The following is a 14987-nucleotide window of genomic DNA, read 5'->3' on the forward strand; positions in this document are numbered from 1 at the left end:
AAGATCAAAGGGGAAATTGAAAGCCAAGAGCAGGAGGGAGGAAGGAGGGAGAAGTTGTGGGGCGGGGTGGGGGGGGGGGTGTCAATGGGAAAGCAAAGGCTGCGAAAGGCCAAGCAAGACACCGCATGGCTCGGCCTGCGTTTGCAGCTCGGTGCCAGCAGCCCCCGCCCTTGGCCACAGCCGCACGGTCCCAGAGCCTCGGCGCGGGACGGGGATAAAGGGGGCGAGAGAGGGGGCAGGGAAGGGAGGCCAGCAGGGAGAGGCTGCTGGGCTGTAATTGCAGGATCCAGCTGCCAAGGCCTGCACCAGCCCAAATCTCTGTCACTGAGGGGATTCGCCCCCAGCCCAGGCTGAGCTCGCCTGGCCCAGACTCCCCTGGGCACAGTGCCCCAGGGGACGGCCCCTCTTTGACCTGCCAGGCTTTGGCAGAGGGGTGTCCGGCCACACTGCAGCCCCCTAGGACAGAGGAGGTGACAGACATGCCAGCTTCAGCCCCAAGGACCCGAGCACATGTAGAGTGTCTGGAACAGGCCTGGGGGGATGGAACAGGGGGAGCCCCTGCTCTTGAGGGAGCCCAGGCTGCCAGGCCATCTCCCTCAGGGTCCTGGCAGGGTGCTGTGGAGCTGGCCCCCTTGCCATCCCTATTCTCACTGCCCTCGGAGGGCCTGTCCTCACCCAGCCCGATTCCATGGGGCTTTGCCCCAAATGCCCTCTATTCATGTAGGCAGCGATGGCAAAAAGCAGGTGGCAAGGGGGCCTACAGCACAGCCCCAGGCACCAGGTCTGCCCCTGCCCAAGCCAGCTGTGCTGGCCCCTTCTTGTATTCCTAGCACAGCCAGAGTCCCACTTACTCTGCACACGCTGCTGAACTCAGCCCCCAGCTGCTGGGATGGAGGCTCAGCCTGGGAGCCAGGACTCCTGGGTTATATTCCAAACCCTGGCACTGAGTTCATCTGTGCTCTTGTGTAGGTCACAGCCCCTCTCCAGGCCTCAGTTTCCCCACCACTCCAATGAGGGTAGTGACACTGCCCCACCTTCAGGAAGAGCTTTGAGGTCTCTGGATGAAAAGCCCTGCTCCGTGCCAGGTGCTGGCCTGTACAGAGGAAGAAGCTGTGGCAGAAGGGGGCAGGGACTGCCCCTGGTCAGACAGGGAGTTTGGCTCTCCCAGAGGCTCCTCCCTGTCCTGACGCAGTGGAGTCAACAGGAGTGCTGGGAGTGCAGGAAATCAGGGCCGCCAACCTCAACTCTAGCAATACTTGGTGTTTTTCTTAAAGCCCCAGCTCCAGGAGTCACGTGGTTTGGGATTAACGTAAGAGTCACTTTCCAGCCCTTCTGACCGCAGAGAGGCCCACGGGCATGAAGCAGGAGGCAGAAGAAAGGACCCAACGGTTAGGATATTATTTTTTGCGGTGTCATGACTTTCTGCAGCCTGACTCATGATTTCTGAACGTCTGGAGCTGGCGGGACCACCTGGATTTGTCTCTAGGAGGATCCGAACCCTCAGAATCTGGAGCCAACTGGCTGCGTGTCCTGGGCAGGGCACCCATCACCGCAGTATCCAGCCACTCTTCTCATGGAGGGGGCGAGAGAGAGGAGAAATACTCCTCAAACGAAGCTACAAATTGTAGAAAAAACTCGGCAAACGGGGCAAAGTGCCAACTTCATGCCGGAAGGCCGGGCTGGCCGCCAGCCGTTTCTGTTCCCACCTCCAACCCCCCTCCCAATAGCCTTTAGTTTTAATTTAAAAAAAAAAAACAACAACAACAATACAAGGACTAGCTCTGACAGGGGCAATTGCGTCAAGCAACAGAAGAGATTGCAAAAACGTGTCCTCAGCCAATGGGGGCTGAGCCGCTCTGGGGAGACAGCTGTTAAAAGGGGCTAGCGCGGGGATGAGCAACCAGAGAAACTCAGCAGAGAGCGAGAGAGCGAGAGAGCGAAGAAAGAAAGAAAGAAAGAAAGAAAGAAAGAAAGAAAGAAAGAAAGAAAGAAAGAAAGAAAGAAAGAAAGAAAGAAAGAAAGAAAAGTCTCATCTCAAGCTTGCAGGGGTTTGCAAACAGGGCTGCGAACTGGGAGACAGCTTCTAGAGGGAATAACTTGACATCTTCCCGGTGGGCACTTTTCCTTCTGTTTCTTGCAAAAAGGAGAAGAAAAACCAAGGTTTGAAAACTAGAGCCAGCCCCATCCTGCCGGCACTCTGCAAAGCCAACCAGGATCCGACCCGCCCTGCAGTTTGCCGAAGGAATAGTCCGTGGAAGGGCTGGGACTTGAAACAAAAGAGCTGAGAAGACGCTTTATAAACGATTGAAGCGCCAGCCAGCCTGCGCCTCCTCTGGCTCTGGGTCAGCATCTGCCGCCAACCTCGCCGAGCGCAGAGCCCGCTCCCAATGACGGGCTCGCCTCGGAGCTGCTGTTAGGAGCCGCCCTGCGCCAGGTGCTGCTGAGAGCAGTTGACCGAGTGGCTCTGCAGAGCACGAGCCCTGGGTCCTTGTCGTTAATTACAGCTGCTCTTGCTAGTTAAGGGGAAAGCCCAGGGCCTCCCCAGGGCAGTGTAACATCACAGAGCTTTTGTGATCGTATTTTGTCCCCCGTCTACCCTTGTGCCCCCATGGGAAGCCCGCTCTGTGCGACGCTGCCCCTTCTAGTCGCTGCCTGCTGCCACCTCGTGCTGGCATCGGGGGAGCAAGCCGGTGCTGGTGACTACAGGGAGGAAATCGTGTTTCCGGAGCGCCTGGCGGGCGACGCCAAGGCGGGCGTGTCTGGGGAGGGGCTGGGCGGCAGTCCCAGCCGGCGGCTTCTCTACCGCATCCGCACCTTGGAGGAAGACCTGGTCCTGGACCTGGAGAGGGACCCCAGCTTCCTGGCGGAGGGGCTGACCGTGCAGTACCTGGGCAGGAGCGGGCAGCCGGCCGCAGTCGACGGGTCGACCGAGCCGGGGAGTTACTACACCGGCACGGTGAACTCGGACCCGGACTCGGTCGCGGCAGTGAACTACGACGGGGTGTCGCTGCTGGGGGTGCTGCAGTGCCAGGGCACGGAGTACCACGTGCAGCCCCTGGATGGGGGGGGGGCCCAACGCCGCGGCCGGAGCCAGTGCCCACGTGCTCAGGAGGAAGATACCCGAGAAAGCCAATGGCACCATGTGTACCGTGGGCGCCCAGGCTCCGGGCGCAGCTGCCGCCGGCGGAGGGGAGCCCCGCGCCGCCGCAGCGTCCTCCAGGAGAGCAAAGGTAGGGGCGGCTGCGGGCACCATCCGCAAGGGGCGGGGCGGGGTCCTCACCGGCGGGCAGAGCGGGCCGCCTCCCCGGCCGTGCGCCCCGGGCGGGGGTTCCCCCCGTGCCGGGTCCTTTTGGCCTGGTGACCTAGTCCCGCTCCTGCTGCTGGGGGAACCCTGGAATGTGGCAGTCCCGGCGAGCTTCTCGTCCTGGCCGGGGGGGGGATCCCGGCGAGCTTCTCGTCCTGGCCGGGGGGGGGATCCCGGCGAGCTTCTCGTCCTGGCCGGGGGGGATCCCGGCGAGCTTCTCGTCCTGGCCGGGGGGGGGATCCCGGCGAGCTTCTCGTCCTGGCCGGGGGGGGGATCCCGGCGAGCTTCTCGTCCTGGCCGGGGGGGGGATCCCGGCGAGCTTCTCGTCCTGGCCGGGGGGGGGGATCCCGGCGAGCTTCTCGTCCTGGCCGGGGGGGGGATCCCGGCGAGCTTCTCGTCCTGGCCGGGGGGGGGTGTCCCGGCGAGCTTCTCGTCCTGGCCGGGGGGGGGTGTCCCGGCGAGCTTCTCGTCCTGGCCGGGGGGGGTGTCCCGGCGAGCTTCTCGTCCTGGCCGGGGGGGGTGTCCCGGCGAGCTTCTCGTCCTGGCCGGGGGGGGTGTCCCGGCGAGCTTCTCGTCCTGGCCGGGGGGGGGTGTCCCGGCGAGCTTCTCGTCCTGGCCGGGGGGGGGTCCCGGCGAGCTTCTCGTCCTGGCCGGGGGGGGGGGTCCCGGCGAGCTTCTCGTCCTGGCCGGGGGGGGGGGTCCCGGCGAGCTTCTCGTCCTGGCCGGGGGGGGGGGTCCCGGCGAGCTTCTCGTCCTGGCCGGGGGGGGTCCCGGCGAGCTTCTCGTCCTGGCCGGGGGGGGGGATCCCGGCGAGCTAGTCGTCCTGGCCGGGGGGGGGGATCCCGGCGAGCTAGTCGTCCTGGCCGGGGGGGGATCCCGGCGAGCTAGTCGTCCTGGCCTGGGGGGGGGATCCCGGCGAGCTTCTCGTCCTGGCCTGGGGGGGATCCCGGCGAGCTTCTCGTCCTGGCCTGGGGGGGGGGATCCCGGCGAGCTTCTCGTCCTGGCCTGGGGGGGGGGGATCCCGGCCAGCTTCTCGTCCTGGCCTGGGGGGGGGGATCCCGGCCAGCTTCTCGTCCTGGCCTGGGGGGGCGGGATCCCGGCCAGCTTCTCGTCCTGGCCTGGGGGGGCGGGATCCCGGCCAGCTTCTCGTCCTGGCCTGGGGGGGCGGGATCCCGGCCAGCTTTTTGTCCTGGCCTGGGGGGGCGGGATCCCGGCCAGCTTCTCGTCCTGGCCTGGGGGGGCGGGATCCCGGCCAGCTTCTCGTCCTGGCCTGGGGGGGCGGGATCCCGGCCAGCTTCTCGTCCTGGCCTGGGGGGGCGGGATCCCGGCCAGCTTCTCGTCCTGGCCTGGGGGGGCGGGATCCCGGCCAGCTTCTCGTCCTGGCCTGGGGGGGGGAGGGATCCCGGCCAGCTTTTTGTCCTGGCCTGGGGGGGGGAGGGATCCCGGCCAGCTTCTCGTCCTTGCCTGGGGGGGGGAGGGATCCCGGCCAGCTTCTCGTCCTTGCCTGGGGGGGGGGGATCCCGGCCAGCTTCTCGTCCTGGCCTGGGGGGGCGGGATCCCGGCCAGCTTCTCGTCCTGGCCTGGGGGGGCGGGATCCCGGCCAGCTTCTCGTCCTGGCCTGCGGGGGCGGGATCCCGGCCAGCTTTTTGTCCTGGCCTGGGGGGGGGGAGGGATCCCGGCCAGCTTCTCGTCCTGGCCTGGGGGGGGGAGGGATCCCGGCCAGCTTCTCGTCCTTGCCTGGGGGGGGGCGGGATCCCGGCCAGCTTCTCGTCCTTGCCTGGGGGGGGCGGGATCCCGGCCAGCTTCTCGTCCTTGCCTGGGGGCGGGATCCCGGCGAGCTTCTCGTCCTTGCCTGGGGGCGGGATCCCGGCGAGCTTCTCGTCCTTGCCTGGGGGGGATCCCGGCGAGCTTCCAGTCTCTGCAGGGGCGGGGGGGGGGGGTCGAGGCCGGGCTAGTTCCCTTCTCTGCCCGGGGAAGGAATCCTGGATAGCTTCCCATCTCTGCCTGATGGTGGGGGATCCCAGCTAGCTTCCCGTCCCAGGGTGGCAGGGGAATCCTGGCTAGGGTTGCCAGCTTTGGTTGGACATATTCCTGGAGCTTTCATCACATGACACAATCTCTAATTAATGATTAATCTTTAATTCCTGGAGACTCCAGGACAATTCTGGAGGGTTGGCAACCATAAGATTCCTGGCTAGTTTCCTGTCTCCGCAGGGCGTGGGGTGATCCTGGTTAGTTTCCTGTCCTGAGGTGGTGGGGGGATTCTGGCTATTTGCCACCCCTGTAGCAGGGCCAGGCTGTTGTGGGAAGCCCTGTCCCCTCCCTAAGCCAGCTACCTCCCCTCCAATGCTCTTTGGGTCACTTGTTTATTTCTACCTTGGCCATTTGCCTCCGAACCCAGCTGGGAGGGTGGCTCACTGCCATGGAAACAGCTGCTCCCCTCCTCCCCCCGCCCACCGCTGGAGCTGCCCCGGGGGCAGGAAGGTTGGCACAGGCTCCCAGCTGCCCCTGGCCCATCACTTGGTGCTAGAGGAACTGAAAACTCCAGCTTTTCCTGTCCCTGCAGAGGCCCCCTGGGCCAGAGCTCAGAGTTCACCTTTAGTCTCTGGTAGAGGAGCCTGGGTAGAGCAGGGGCTGGAGTCAGGATGCCTGGGCTCTGTTCCCAGCTCTGGGAGAGAAGTGGGGTCGAGTAGTCAGAGCAGGGGGAAGGTGGGGGGATTGGGTGCTATTCCCAGCTCTGCACAGACATTATGACCCCAGGCAAGTCCCTTTTCTGTTCCGTGCCTCAGTTTCTCCCTTTATAAAATGGGGCTGAGCACACTCACACCTCAGTCTGTCTGAGCCCACCCTGCCCCCTAGGGTGAGACAGTGACTGGTCCTAGCCCCCCAAACCCCACCTCTGACTGCAGCTGCCATAGAATGAACCAGGTCCAGCCCTCGGGCAGAGCCTGGATCCTGGGAACAGCCCTTGGGCAAAGGCCGGGCCCTGCATATGAAAAACCCGCCACGAGGCAGGCTGCCTAGGTGCCCCCGCCCCATCTCTGACCATCTCCCTCCCCACAGCGGTTCGCCTCGGTGCCGCGCTACGTGGAGACGCTGGTGGTGGCGGACGAGCACATGGCCCAGTTCCATGGCAGCGGGCTCAAGCGTTACCTGCTGACCGTCATGGCCGCCGCCGCCAAGTTCTTCCGCCACCCGAGCCTGCGGAACCCGGTGACGCTGGTGGTGACGCGGCTGGTGGTGCTGGGGGCCGGCGAGGACGGGCTGCAGGTCACGGCCAACGCCGCCCAGATGCTGCGCAACTTCTGCCAGTGGCAGAAAGGGCTCAACAAGCCGGATGACACGGATTCGGAGCATTTCGACACGGCCATCTTCTTTACCCGGCAGGTACGCTGCCCCTCGGTACAACCCCCCCCCCAGTTCAGCCTCCCAGTGCAGCCCCCCCGGGACGCCCCTCCCCAGGGCAGCCCCCCCCCCCCCCAGTGCAGCACCTCTCCGAGACTCTCCTCGCCACATCAGCAATGGCCAGTGGCCATCGGGGGGTGAGAAGCTCAGATGGGGGACAGGGGACCCATGGAGGGGCTGCCTGGCCAATCCAGAACTAGCCCTGGGTACCCTGAATTAGCTCACAGCTGGGGGAGATGGGGCTGGCCCCACAGCGTGCCTCAGGCCCAGGGGCTGGGACGGCATGGCAGGCCCCCCGTCCCAGCGCCCCGCATGCCCCAGCGTCTTCTCTCTCCCGCAGAACCTGTGTGGCCTCTCCACGTGTGACACACTGGGCATGGCGGACGTGGGCACCGTCTGCGACCCCACCCGCAGCTGCTCCATCGTGGAGGATGACGGGCTGCAGTCGGCCTTCACCGCGGCCCATGAACTTGGTAAGTGCTGCCAGCCACGGGGGCAGGGCATCACGAGGCAGTGAGAGCCCAGAGCCCTGCCAGGCACAGAATCAGAGTCCAGCATGGCCAGGCTCAGCTGCTTCATCTCCATTCCCACCCCCACACCTCTCCCCACCACACACCGACCTCCCTGCTCCATCTCCCCCTCCCCTGCACAGCACGGGGGATCAGAGTCCCAGTATCACCATGCTCAGCTGCTTGATTCCCCCTGCAGAGCCCCCGCTGCCCAGTGCCCCCCCCAGCCCAGGGCCCCCCTCTCATGCCCTCCCCGTGGCAGCCCCCACAGGCCAGGTCCCTGCGCCACACACTGACCCCGTCTCATCTCCCCCCTCCCAGGCCACGTGTTCAACATGCTCCATGACAACGCCAAGGCCTGTGAGGACCTGAACTCCCGCGCCAGCAGCACCCGCCACATGATGGCTCCGGTGATGTCCTATGTGGACCCCGACCAGCTGTGGTCACCCTGCAGCGCCCGCTTCATCACAGATTTCCTGGACAACGGCCATGGTAAGGACCCCTCCTGGGAGCCGGGAGCCATGACACGGCTGGCCAGAGCTAGGCACAGCGTGGGCAGGGACTGGGCGAGCTTCTCCAAAGCAGCTCTGCCAGTGCCCCTGGATCCTGACCTGCAGCCCCCTGCTGTCCCAGCCCTGCACTCCCGCTATGGGTCTACAGTTCAGGCCCCCTCGCCCGTCAGACCCTTGGCCGCCCTGTGCCAGCAGGGATCGTGGCTTGTGGGGCAAACAGCTGTGCATTAGGAACAGGGCTGAGACCCGCCCCCATCACCCTGGGTCCAGCAGCCCTCGGCCAGGCCCTGCCAGTCAGGCTGGAGCTGAGCTGGCCCCCCAGGCTACCAGGGTCCCTGCCCTGGCCGAAGGAGGGGACATCTCTGCCTAGGCAGATTCTGCTGCCCATGCTGGTCTGGGGTGATTCCCCGCCCCACACAGTGTTCCTGTCCCAGCTGTCCCCTCGCCAAGTGGGTGGGGGGGACCCAACACAACACACCCTGAGCCAGCTCTGCCCCAGCCTGTCTGTGATGCCCAGGTCCCTCATGTGCCAACCCGTTCCCTCCCCACAGGTCACTGTCTCCTGGACAAGCCTCGTGAACCCCTGCGCCTGCCGGCCCCCTTTCCGGGCAGCAACTATGATGCGGACCGGCAGTGCCAGCTGACCTTCGGGCCAGACTCCCGCCACTGCCCCAACCTGCACCCGCCCTGCTCCTCCTTGTGGTGCACGGGCAGGATTAACGGGCACTTCATGTGCCAGACCAAGCACTTCCCCTGGGCAGATGGCACCGCCTGCGGACAGGGCAAGGCCTGCATGAATGGGCGCTGCATCAGCAAAGTGGAGATGAAGGCCTTCAACGTGAGTGTCCTGCTACCCGTGGGCTCTGGGCACCTGCAAGGCGGGGCTGGGGGCAAAGCACTTGCCTTCCTCTGCGGGAGGCAGAACAGCACATGGGAGAGCCAGGAGAGGGGTGAGGGCGGGGCTCAGGGACTGGCAGAGTGTGGAGGGAGTAGGGCAGGTGTGGGGTGGTTGGGGACTGGGAGGGATGCTTCCCAGCTGCAGAACGGCGCCGGGTGCCTGGGCCCAGGGCGCCCCCTGGCGGCCATGTGGCTCTGATTCCCCCGTCCCCGTTTCTAACCCTGCTCTGTCTCTCCCTGCAGACTCCCACCCCTGGCGGCTGGGGCTCCTGGGGCCCGTGGGGCAAGTGCTCGCGGAGCTGTGGCGGGGGCGTGCAGTTCTCCACCCGCGAGTGCAACAAGCCCGTCCCACGCAACGGTGGCAAATACTGCGAGGGCAAGCGCACCCAGTACCGCTCCTGCAACACCCAGGAGTGCCCGGATGGCACAGGTGAGTGAGGGCAGCACGTCACCGGGGAGGCAGGATTTCCCCTTCCCCCACAAGGACCCAGAAGCCGCTGGCTGGCTAGCACAGCATCCCTCCTGCTCCAAACACAGACCCTCCTTAAGGGCGGGCTGGGTCCAGCTGGCACCACCCTGGGAGCTCAGAGAGAGGCCCCTGCACGCATGGCTGTGCACTGGCATTAATACCCCAGGAGCCAACTCCCCTCCCCGAGCCAGGGTGCTGCTGCTGCAGGGGTGACAAAGGGGGAACCCCTTGGGAAGGGCCGGTGGGCTGAGCTAGCCCCAGCTGGACATGGGGGTGGGGTTTGGGGGGCCTGGGACAGGGAAAAGGTCCATGCAAGGCCCTAAGAGCGTCTCCCAGAAGCCAACCCAGGGACGGGGGGAGGCTGTGGTGATGGGTGGGGGTCACTGCCCAGGAGCCAGGGCCCAGCACAGCACCACACTGACCCAGCACCCGCCCCCCCGTGTCTCGTTCCAGCCCTCACCTTCCGGGAGCAGCAATGTGCTGTCTACAACCACCGCTCAGACCTGTTCAAGGGCTTCCCCGCGCCCATGGACTGGGTGCCCCGCTACAGCGGAGTGGCCGAGAAGGACCAGTGCAAGCTGACGTGCCAGTCGCGGGCCCTGGGCTACTACTATGTGCTGGAGCCGAGGGTGAGTGAGGGCTCCCCAGATCTCTGTGAGGGGGGAGGGGGGCACACGGCCTTGTGGAGCCAAGCCGTGGTGGGAGAGGACTGGCCCAGGCCTCCCTGACTCTGTGCCCATCTCTAGGTGGCGGACGGGACGCCCTGCTCCCCCGACAGCACCTCGGTCTGCGTGCAGGGGCGCTGCGTCCACGCTGGCTGCGACCGCGTCATCGGCTCCAAGAAGAAGTTTGACAAGTGCATGGTGTGTGGCGGAGATGGGTCCCGCTGCTCCAAGACCTACGGCTCCTTCGCCAAGCCCCGGTGAGTCCCCACCCCACCTTGCGGGCTGGCCTGGGGGCAGGGCCTGGGCAAGGGGCAGTGCACGCAGAGCAGGCAGAGGGCAAGTGTCACAGCAGCAGCTCCAGGGCCTGGAATGCCAGGGCCTCACGCCCAGCTCATTGCCAGCTTACGGTAACAAGGCGCTAATAGTAAGAACTGCCAAGCCCTAGCAGGGACAGGAAGGATCCCCACCCACCCCCAGCTCTGGGCTCCTCAATCCCAGCCTGCAGCCCCTGGCTCTCCTAGTCCTCTCCGCTCCTGAAGCAGAGGCGGTGCACAGGGCTGGACCATGCTGAGCGCTTTGAGACACAGGCATGAGGGGGAGCTATGCCAAACTCTCTGGAGCGGGTGCCAGAGCCCACATCCCCCGGGCTCTGCTCGGGGCCAGCCCCCAGGTCCCTCCCTCCGTTTTCCCTCCAGCGTCCTGATGCCTGCATCCCTCTGCCTTTCAGCTATGGTTACAATGACGTGGTCACCATCCCGGCTGGGGCCACGCACATCCTGATCCGCCAGAGCAGCAGCTCTGCCACGGCCAGCGATGGCATCTACCTGGCGCTGCGGAGGCAGGACGGCACCTACGCCCTGAACGGGAACTATGTCCTGGTGCCCTCGGAGCTGGACGTCAGCCTGGCGGGCAGCGTGACGCTGCGCTACAGTGGGGCTACCAAGGCCACAGAGATCATCACGGGCCGCGGGCCACTCCGCGAGCCGCTCACTCTGCAGGCGCTGGTGGTGAGCGATCACAAGGCCCCCCGGCTCAAATACACCTTCTTCAAGCCCAGGCAGGAAAAGCGGCCGACAGAGCAGTGGCTGAAGCAGAAGGCCCAGATTCTGGAGATCCTGAGGAACCGGCGCGGGCGCAAGGAACCCCCCCGGCATTAGCTGTTTAGCTCATGGTTGGAGTGGCAGCACCCGGTGCAGCTTCCCCTGGTACCAGGGACCAATGGGCTGGAGCCCGTCCCAAAGACAGAATCAGATGCTGGAGCCCCCAGCTCAGGGTACCCCTGGGGGCTCCCCCTGCCAGGCCAGGGCTCCGTGGGACAGAGCTCTGTGTCCGGCCATTTGAAGGGGAATCTGTGCTGGGAGCCGCTGTGGTGTTCCCAAAGGGACCTGTTTGGTGGGGACACTTGCAACTGCTGGGTCTCTATTTATTCGGGTATTTATTTGTGGCTGGGGCCATGGGCACTGTCCATGGTACATCACTCAGCCCCTTCCTTCGGCCTGGCTGAGACTCGGCAAACTCGCTCCATGTCCCACCAGGCGCGAGCCACGAAGCACATTTTGAATCAGCTTCTACCTCAGTCCCCCCGCAACCTCTCTGTCCCCACTAGAGCTGGGTCTCACAGGGTTCATTGGCACGCTGGGCAGCAGAGGACTGACAGGCCGTGGCCTGGTCCCGGGGGTTGGGAGGGGCAGGCAGGATGCGGCCCCCTTGACTGCAGAGAGGAATATGAGGGTTGAGTTAGGGCCCTCTGGTGCTGCGGGCCAGGCCTTGCTGCATGTGACCCCAGCACTGTCTGGCCTTGGTGCTGCGCTGGCATCGTGGCAGCCTGGCAGTGCCCAGGAGCAGAGAGCCAGCCTCCCCCAGCCCCTTTGCTCAGCGGCTGCAGACGCAGCAAAGGAGGGACTGCGAGTAATAATTTAAGGTCTATTTAAAGCAAAGGGCCGCTGCCCGGGCAAGTCCCTGCTGGCATGGCTGCTGCCGGTTTGCACCAGTTGCATTTTTCTATTAATTATTGTCATTATTTTTTGTAATAAAAACCTGCCAAAGTTATTTATAGACCACACTCGATTGGCGCCTGGTTATTGGGCGCGTGGGAGCCACACTCCACCCGGCCAGGCTGCGCTCGCGCCCCGCAGGCTGGAGCAGGAGCGGAGCTGGGCCCGCCCACAGCCGTGCCCCGGCCCCACCTGTACAGCGCCCCCTGCGGGGAGCGGCCGGGGCTGTGGAGCGGGGCGTGCCCCCATCCTCTCCGCTGTCCCGTGTCAGGCCAGCCCCTTTGCTGCAGGCGCCTGTCCCCAGAGCCCGGGAGGGTGATGTGGCTGGAGAAGGCCCAGCATGGGGCAGGGAGGGGGGCGGCGATACCCGCTGGCCTGGCCTGGCTTTGGCTTCTGCCAGCGGCCCAGCACCGGAGGGGCAAGCACGTCGGCCCGGGAAGTGGGGAGTCCTGATCCCTGCTGTGCCCCCTGGGAGGTCGGCGCTCCCGCCCAAGGACAGGCGGTGGTGGGGCAGTGAAGTGCCCGGGGCACGCCAGCGCGGGTGGGAGGAGGACGGATCCCCTGTCTCCTGTCCCAGCGAGGCGCCCGGCTGCGGCCGTGGGCTACCCACCCTGGGCCTGGGTGTCGGCCGCTGGATCCTCCTCCGCTTCCTGCCGCCGATCAAGCTGACAGAGCCTCCTCCCACCCCAGCCAGCAGGGCTCCAGTGTCCGGGAGCGGAGCGGGGCTCGGCAGGTCGTTCCCCCCAGGGCTCCAGCACGCAGCTCGGCTCACAGAGCCAGCTCAGCAAACGCCCTGCGCAGGGGGTCTGGGCCCTGCTGGGGCTGACCAACCGGCCCCTCCAGCTGTGTCCTCACTCAGCCACCCTCCCTGGGAGCTGCACTACGGGCTTGAGCCCCTCACCCCATCACTGCTCCAGGAGCGGGGCCCAGGCCCCATAATGCACAGGGCCGGCTGCATGTTGCTGCCCTGGCAGTGCCTGCTTGTGCCCCTGGTGCTATAGCTGGTGGCTCCTGCCCTGCCCAGTGGGTCAATCCTCCTGCTCCCGCCCAGCTCCGGGACCGGTGCAGCGCCTCACTCTTCCCAGCGTCTCCCTCCCACAGCTGTTCCCGGGGCTGGACTGACCGCGCCGAGAGGTCCCTGCTTCGGCCCAGCCCTGCCGCGCTGCAGCTGGGGGAAGGGAGGGCGTGAGATGGGGACAGGGGCTCTGGCTGCTGCCGGGAGTCCGGCCCAGAGGGGCTGCGTGGCGATGCGGGGCGGAAGCTGGTGGAGCTTCCCTGCCACGACTCTCCTGGCCAGACATGCTTGCACGCCAGTGGGAATCCGCTCGATGACAGTGGGAGCGACGCCAGCCCCTCCTCCGCACCCGAGGGGTTGCTCTGCGCCAGCTCCCAGGCCCACACGGCTCCCGTTACTGCTCCCCACCCCCATCCCTGACAGGCCCGAGGGCAGCTGCAAATTGAATCCCCCTTCTCCGCAGCACAGCTGTCCTGGCTCCCCTGGGCACGACCCAGGCTGAACTGGCCTTGCCCAGGTGGCCAGCTCCTTGGGCACTCACATCCTGCCCCACCAGGCAGCAGCCACCCTGAGCGGCCTGGTCCCAGGCTCCCCCTGCACCAGGCCCTGGCAGGGCTGATGTTCCACTGTGCAGCCAGGGGGCAGCCAGGCTGTGCCCCTACAAACACCCACACCAGTACCATGCAGCCCGAACCCAAAGCTGCTGTGCCAGGGCCTCATGGTTAAGGGAGCCAGCACACTGCTAGGACCTGCCATGCCAGGCCTCTGCAAAGAGCAGCTCGTGTGTGTACGGCCCGGCCCAGGGCTGCAGGCCAAGCAAGAGCCCTGGGGACAGGCGAGACCTACTAGCCCGGGACTGGGTTCCTGGCTCCCAGGACTGATCCTGAGCCAGAGGGCTAAGTCCCACCAGGACCTCTCCACAGCTGCTCTGTGCCCCCCTCCTCCTCCTTATGCTCAGCCTGTGCGTGCTCAGGGGAAAGCTGCAGGAGAGGAGGGCTTGTCTAGTGCCCCCTGCCCAGTGCCAAGGGGCACACACTGAAGCTCAGGGGGCTGGCCCAGCAGGATTGGGCCCACAGGGCAGTTCTCACATTCATGGCCAGCACCAGGCACTGGAGGGAACCTGGGGGCAGCAGGCAGAACAGGAGTGGTTCCTCCTGCTGAGGCTTGGCACTGCCCTCCCCGGGGAGGGGGAAGCAGTCGTGGGCAGTTTCCTGCATTGCTGGGCACACGTGGCGCTGGCTCCTGCTATTTGCACCTCCCACTGCACCGAGCTGGGGCTGACACGGGAACTGCTGGGCATGCAGGGAGCTCACCCAGCACCGCACCCCTCTGCCCTCCTCTTTACCAGCACTAAAGGCAGCTCAGCTGCAGTGGGGGGCAGGGTGTATCTCCTCTGCGCCCCACTGGATTTAGAGGGAGCCCACCACCACCACATATGCAGGGCGGGGGGAGTCACAGTTCCCTGTGGGGGTCAGCAGAGGGGGGCAATGCTGCAATAGGGGCACGGGCCCATTTGGGACACACTCACATGGACAGCAGCAAACAGCCTGCTCTCCCCCTGGCAGGACACAGCTCTGGGATCCCAGCTGGGGCACAGCTCACCTGCCCCCAGGTGACCCCAGGCTTCTGCTGCCCGCTCAGCCACCTGCGCTAGGTGTCCCTGGGGAGGTCCCTGCACCCCTCGGAGATGTGCTGGGTGAGGGGGCAGTTCCCAGCCCAGCCCTGGCCCGACAATACAGGCAGAGGCCAGGTCCCCAGCTGGACCCTTTGCCAGGTGTGAGCAGGAAGGCTGGGGACCTGGAGGCATGGATTACAGCCCCTCCCCCCAAAAGCTGGGCACACACAGGGCCAGGGTGCTCAAAGCACAGCCCCGAGGAGCACAGGCTGCTGGGGCAGAATCCCAGGCACACAGGGAGATGTGCTGCCATCCTCCCGCCCCTGTACATGGTATCACGCACAGCCAGCGCCTGGCACGGGGTTCTCTGGTTGGGGCCTGAGGGCTCCCAAGGGCTGAGCACTGCAGCTGGCATATCGGAGTGATCAATGCACCTAGCAGAGGGAATGAAGGGGCCAGGTTCAGGGACGTACAGCACTGAGCACAAGGACAGCCCAGGCAGGGCAAGGTACAGGGGGGTGGGGCTGAGTTCAGGGACATACAGCACGCAGCACACAGGCAACCCGTCCCCAGTCGCTACACAAGGCAGACAGAGTCTCAGC

General features: G+C 65.6%; 1 protein-coding gene across 1 annotated transcript; it reads left to right on the plus strand.

The window, feature by feature from the left end:
- The first annotated feature begins 1945 nt into the window (after nt 1-1945).
- ADAMTS4 (ADAM metallopeptidase with thrombospondin type 1 motif 4) lies at nt 1946-11821 on the plus strand. Its single transcript, XM_077841459.1, is given in 10 exon segments — nt 1946-3061; nt 3063-3230; nt 6368-6691; nt 7050-7182; nt 7540-7710; nt 8282-8568; nt 8871-9057; nt 9550-9725; nt 9843-10018; nt 10489-11821. Coding segments are annotated over 10 exon segments (2505 nt in total). The 5' UTR covers nt 1946-2608; the 3' UTR covers nt 10919-11821.
- The last annotated feature ends 3166 nt before the right edge of the window (nt 11822-14987 follow it).

This window comes from Eretmochelys imbricata, chromosome 24, assembly GCF_965152235.1.
Source record: "Eretmochelys imbricata isolate rEreImb1 chromosome 24, rEreImb1.hap1, whole genome shotgun sequence".
Taxonomy (NCBI): Eukaryota; Metazoa; Chordata; order Testudines; family Cheloniidae; genus Eretmochelys; species Eretmochelys imbricata.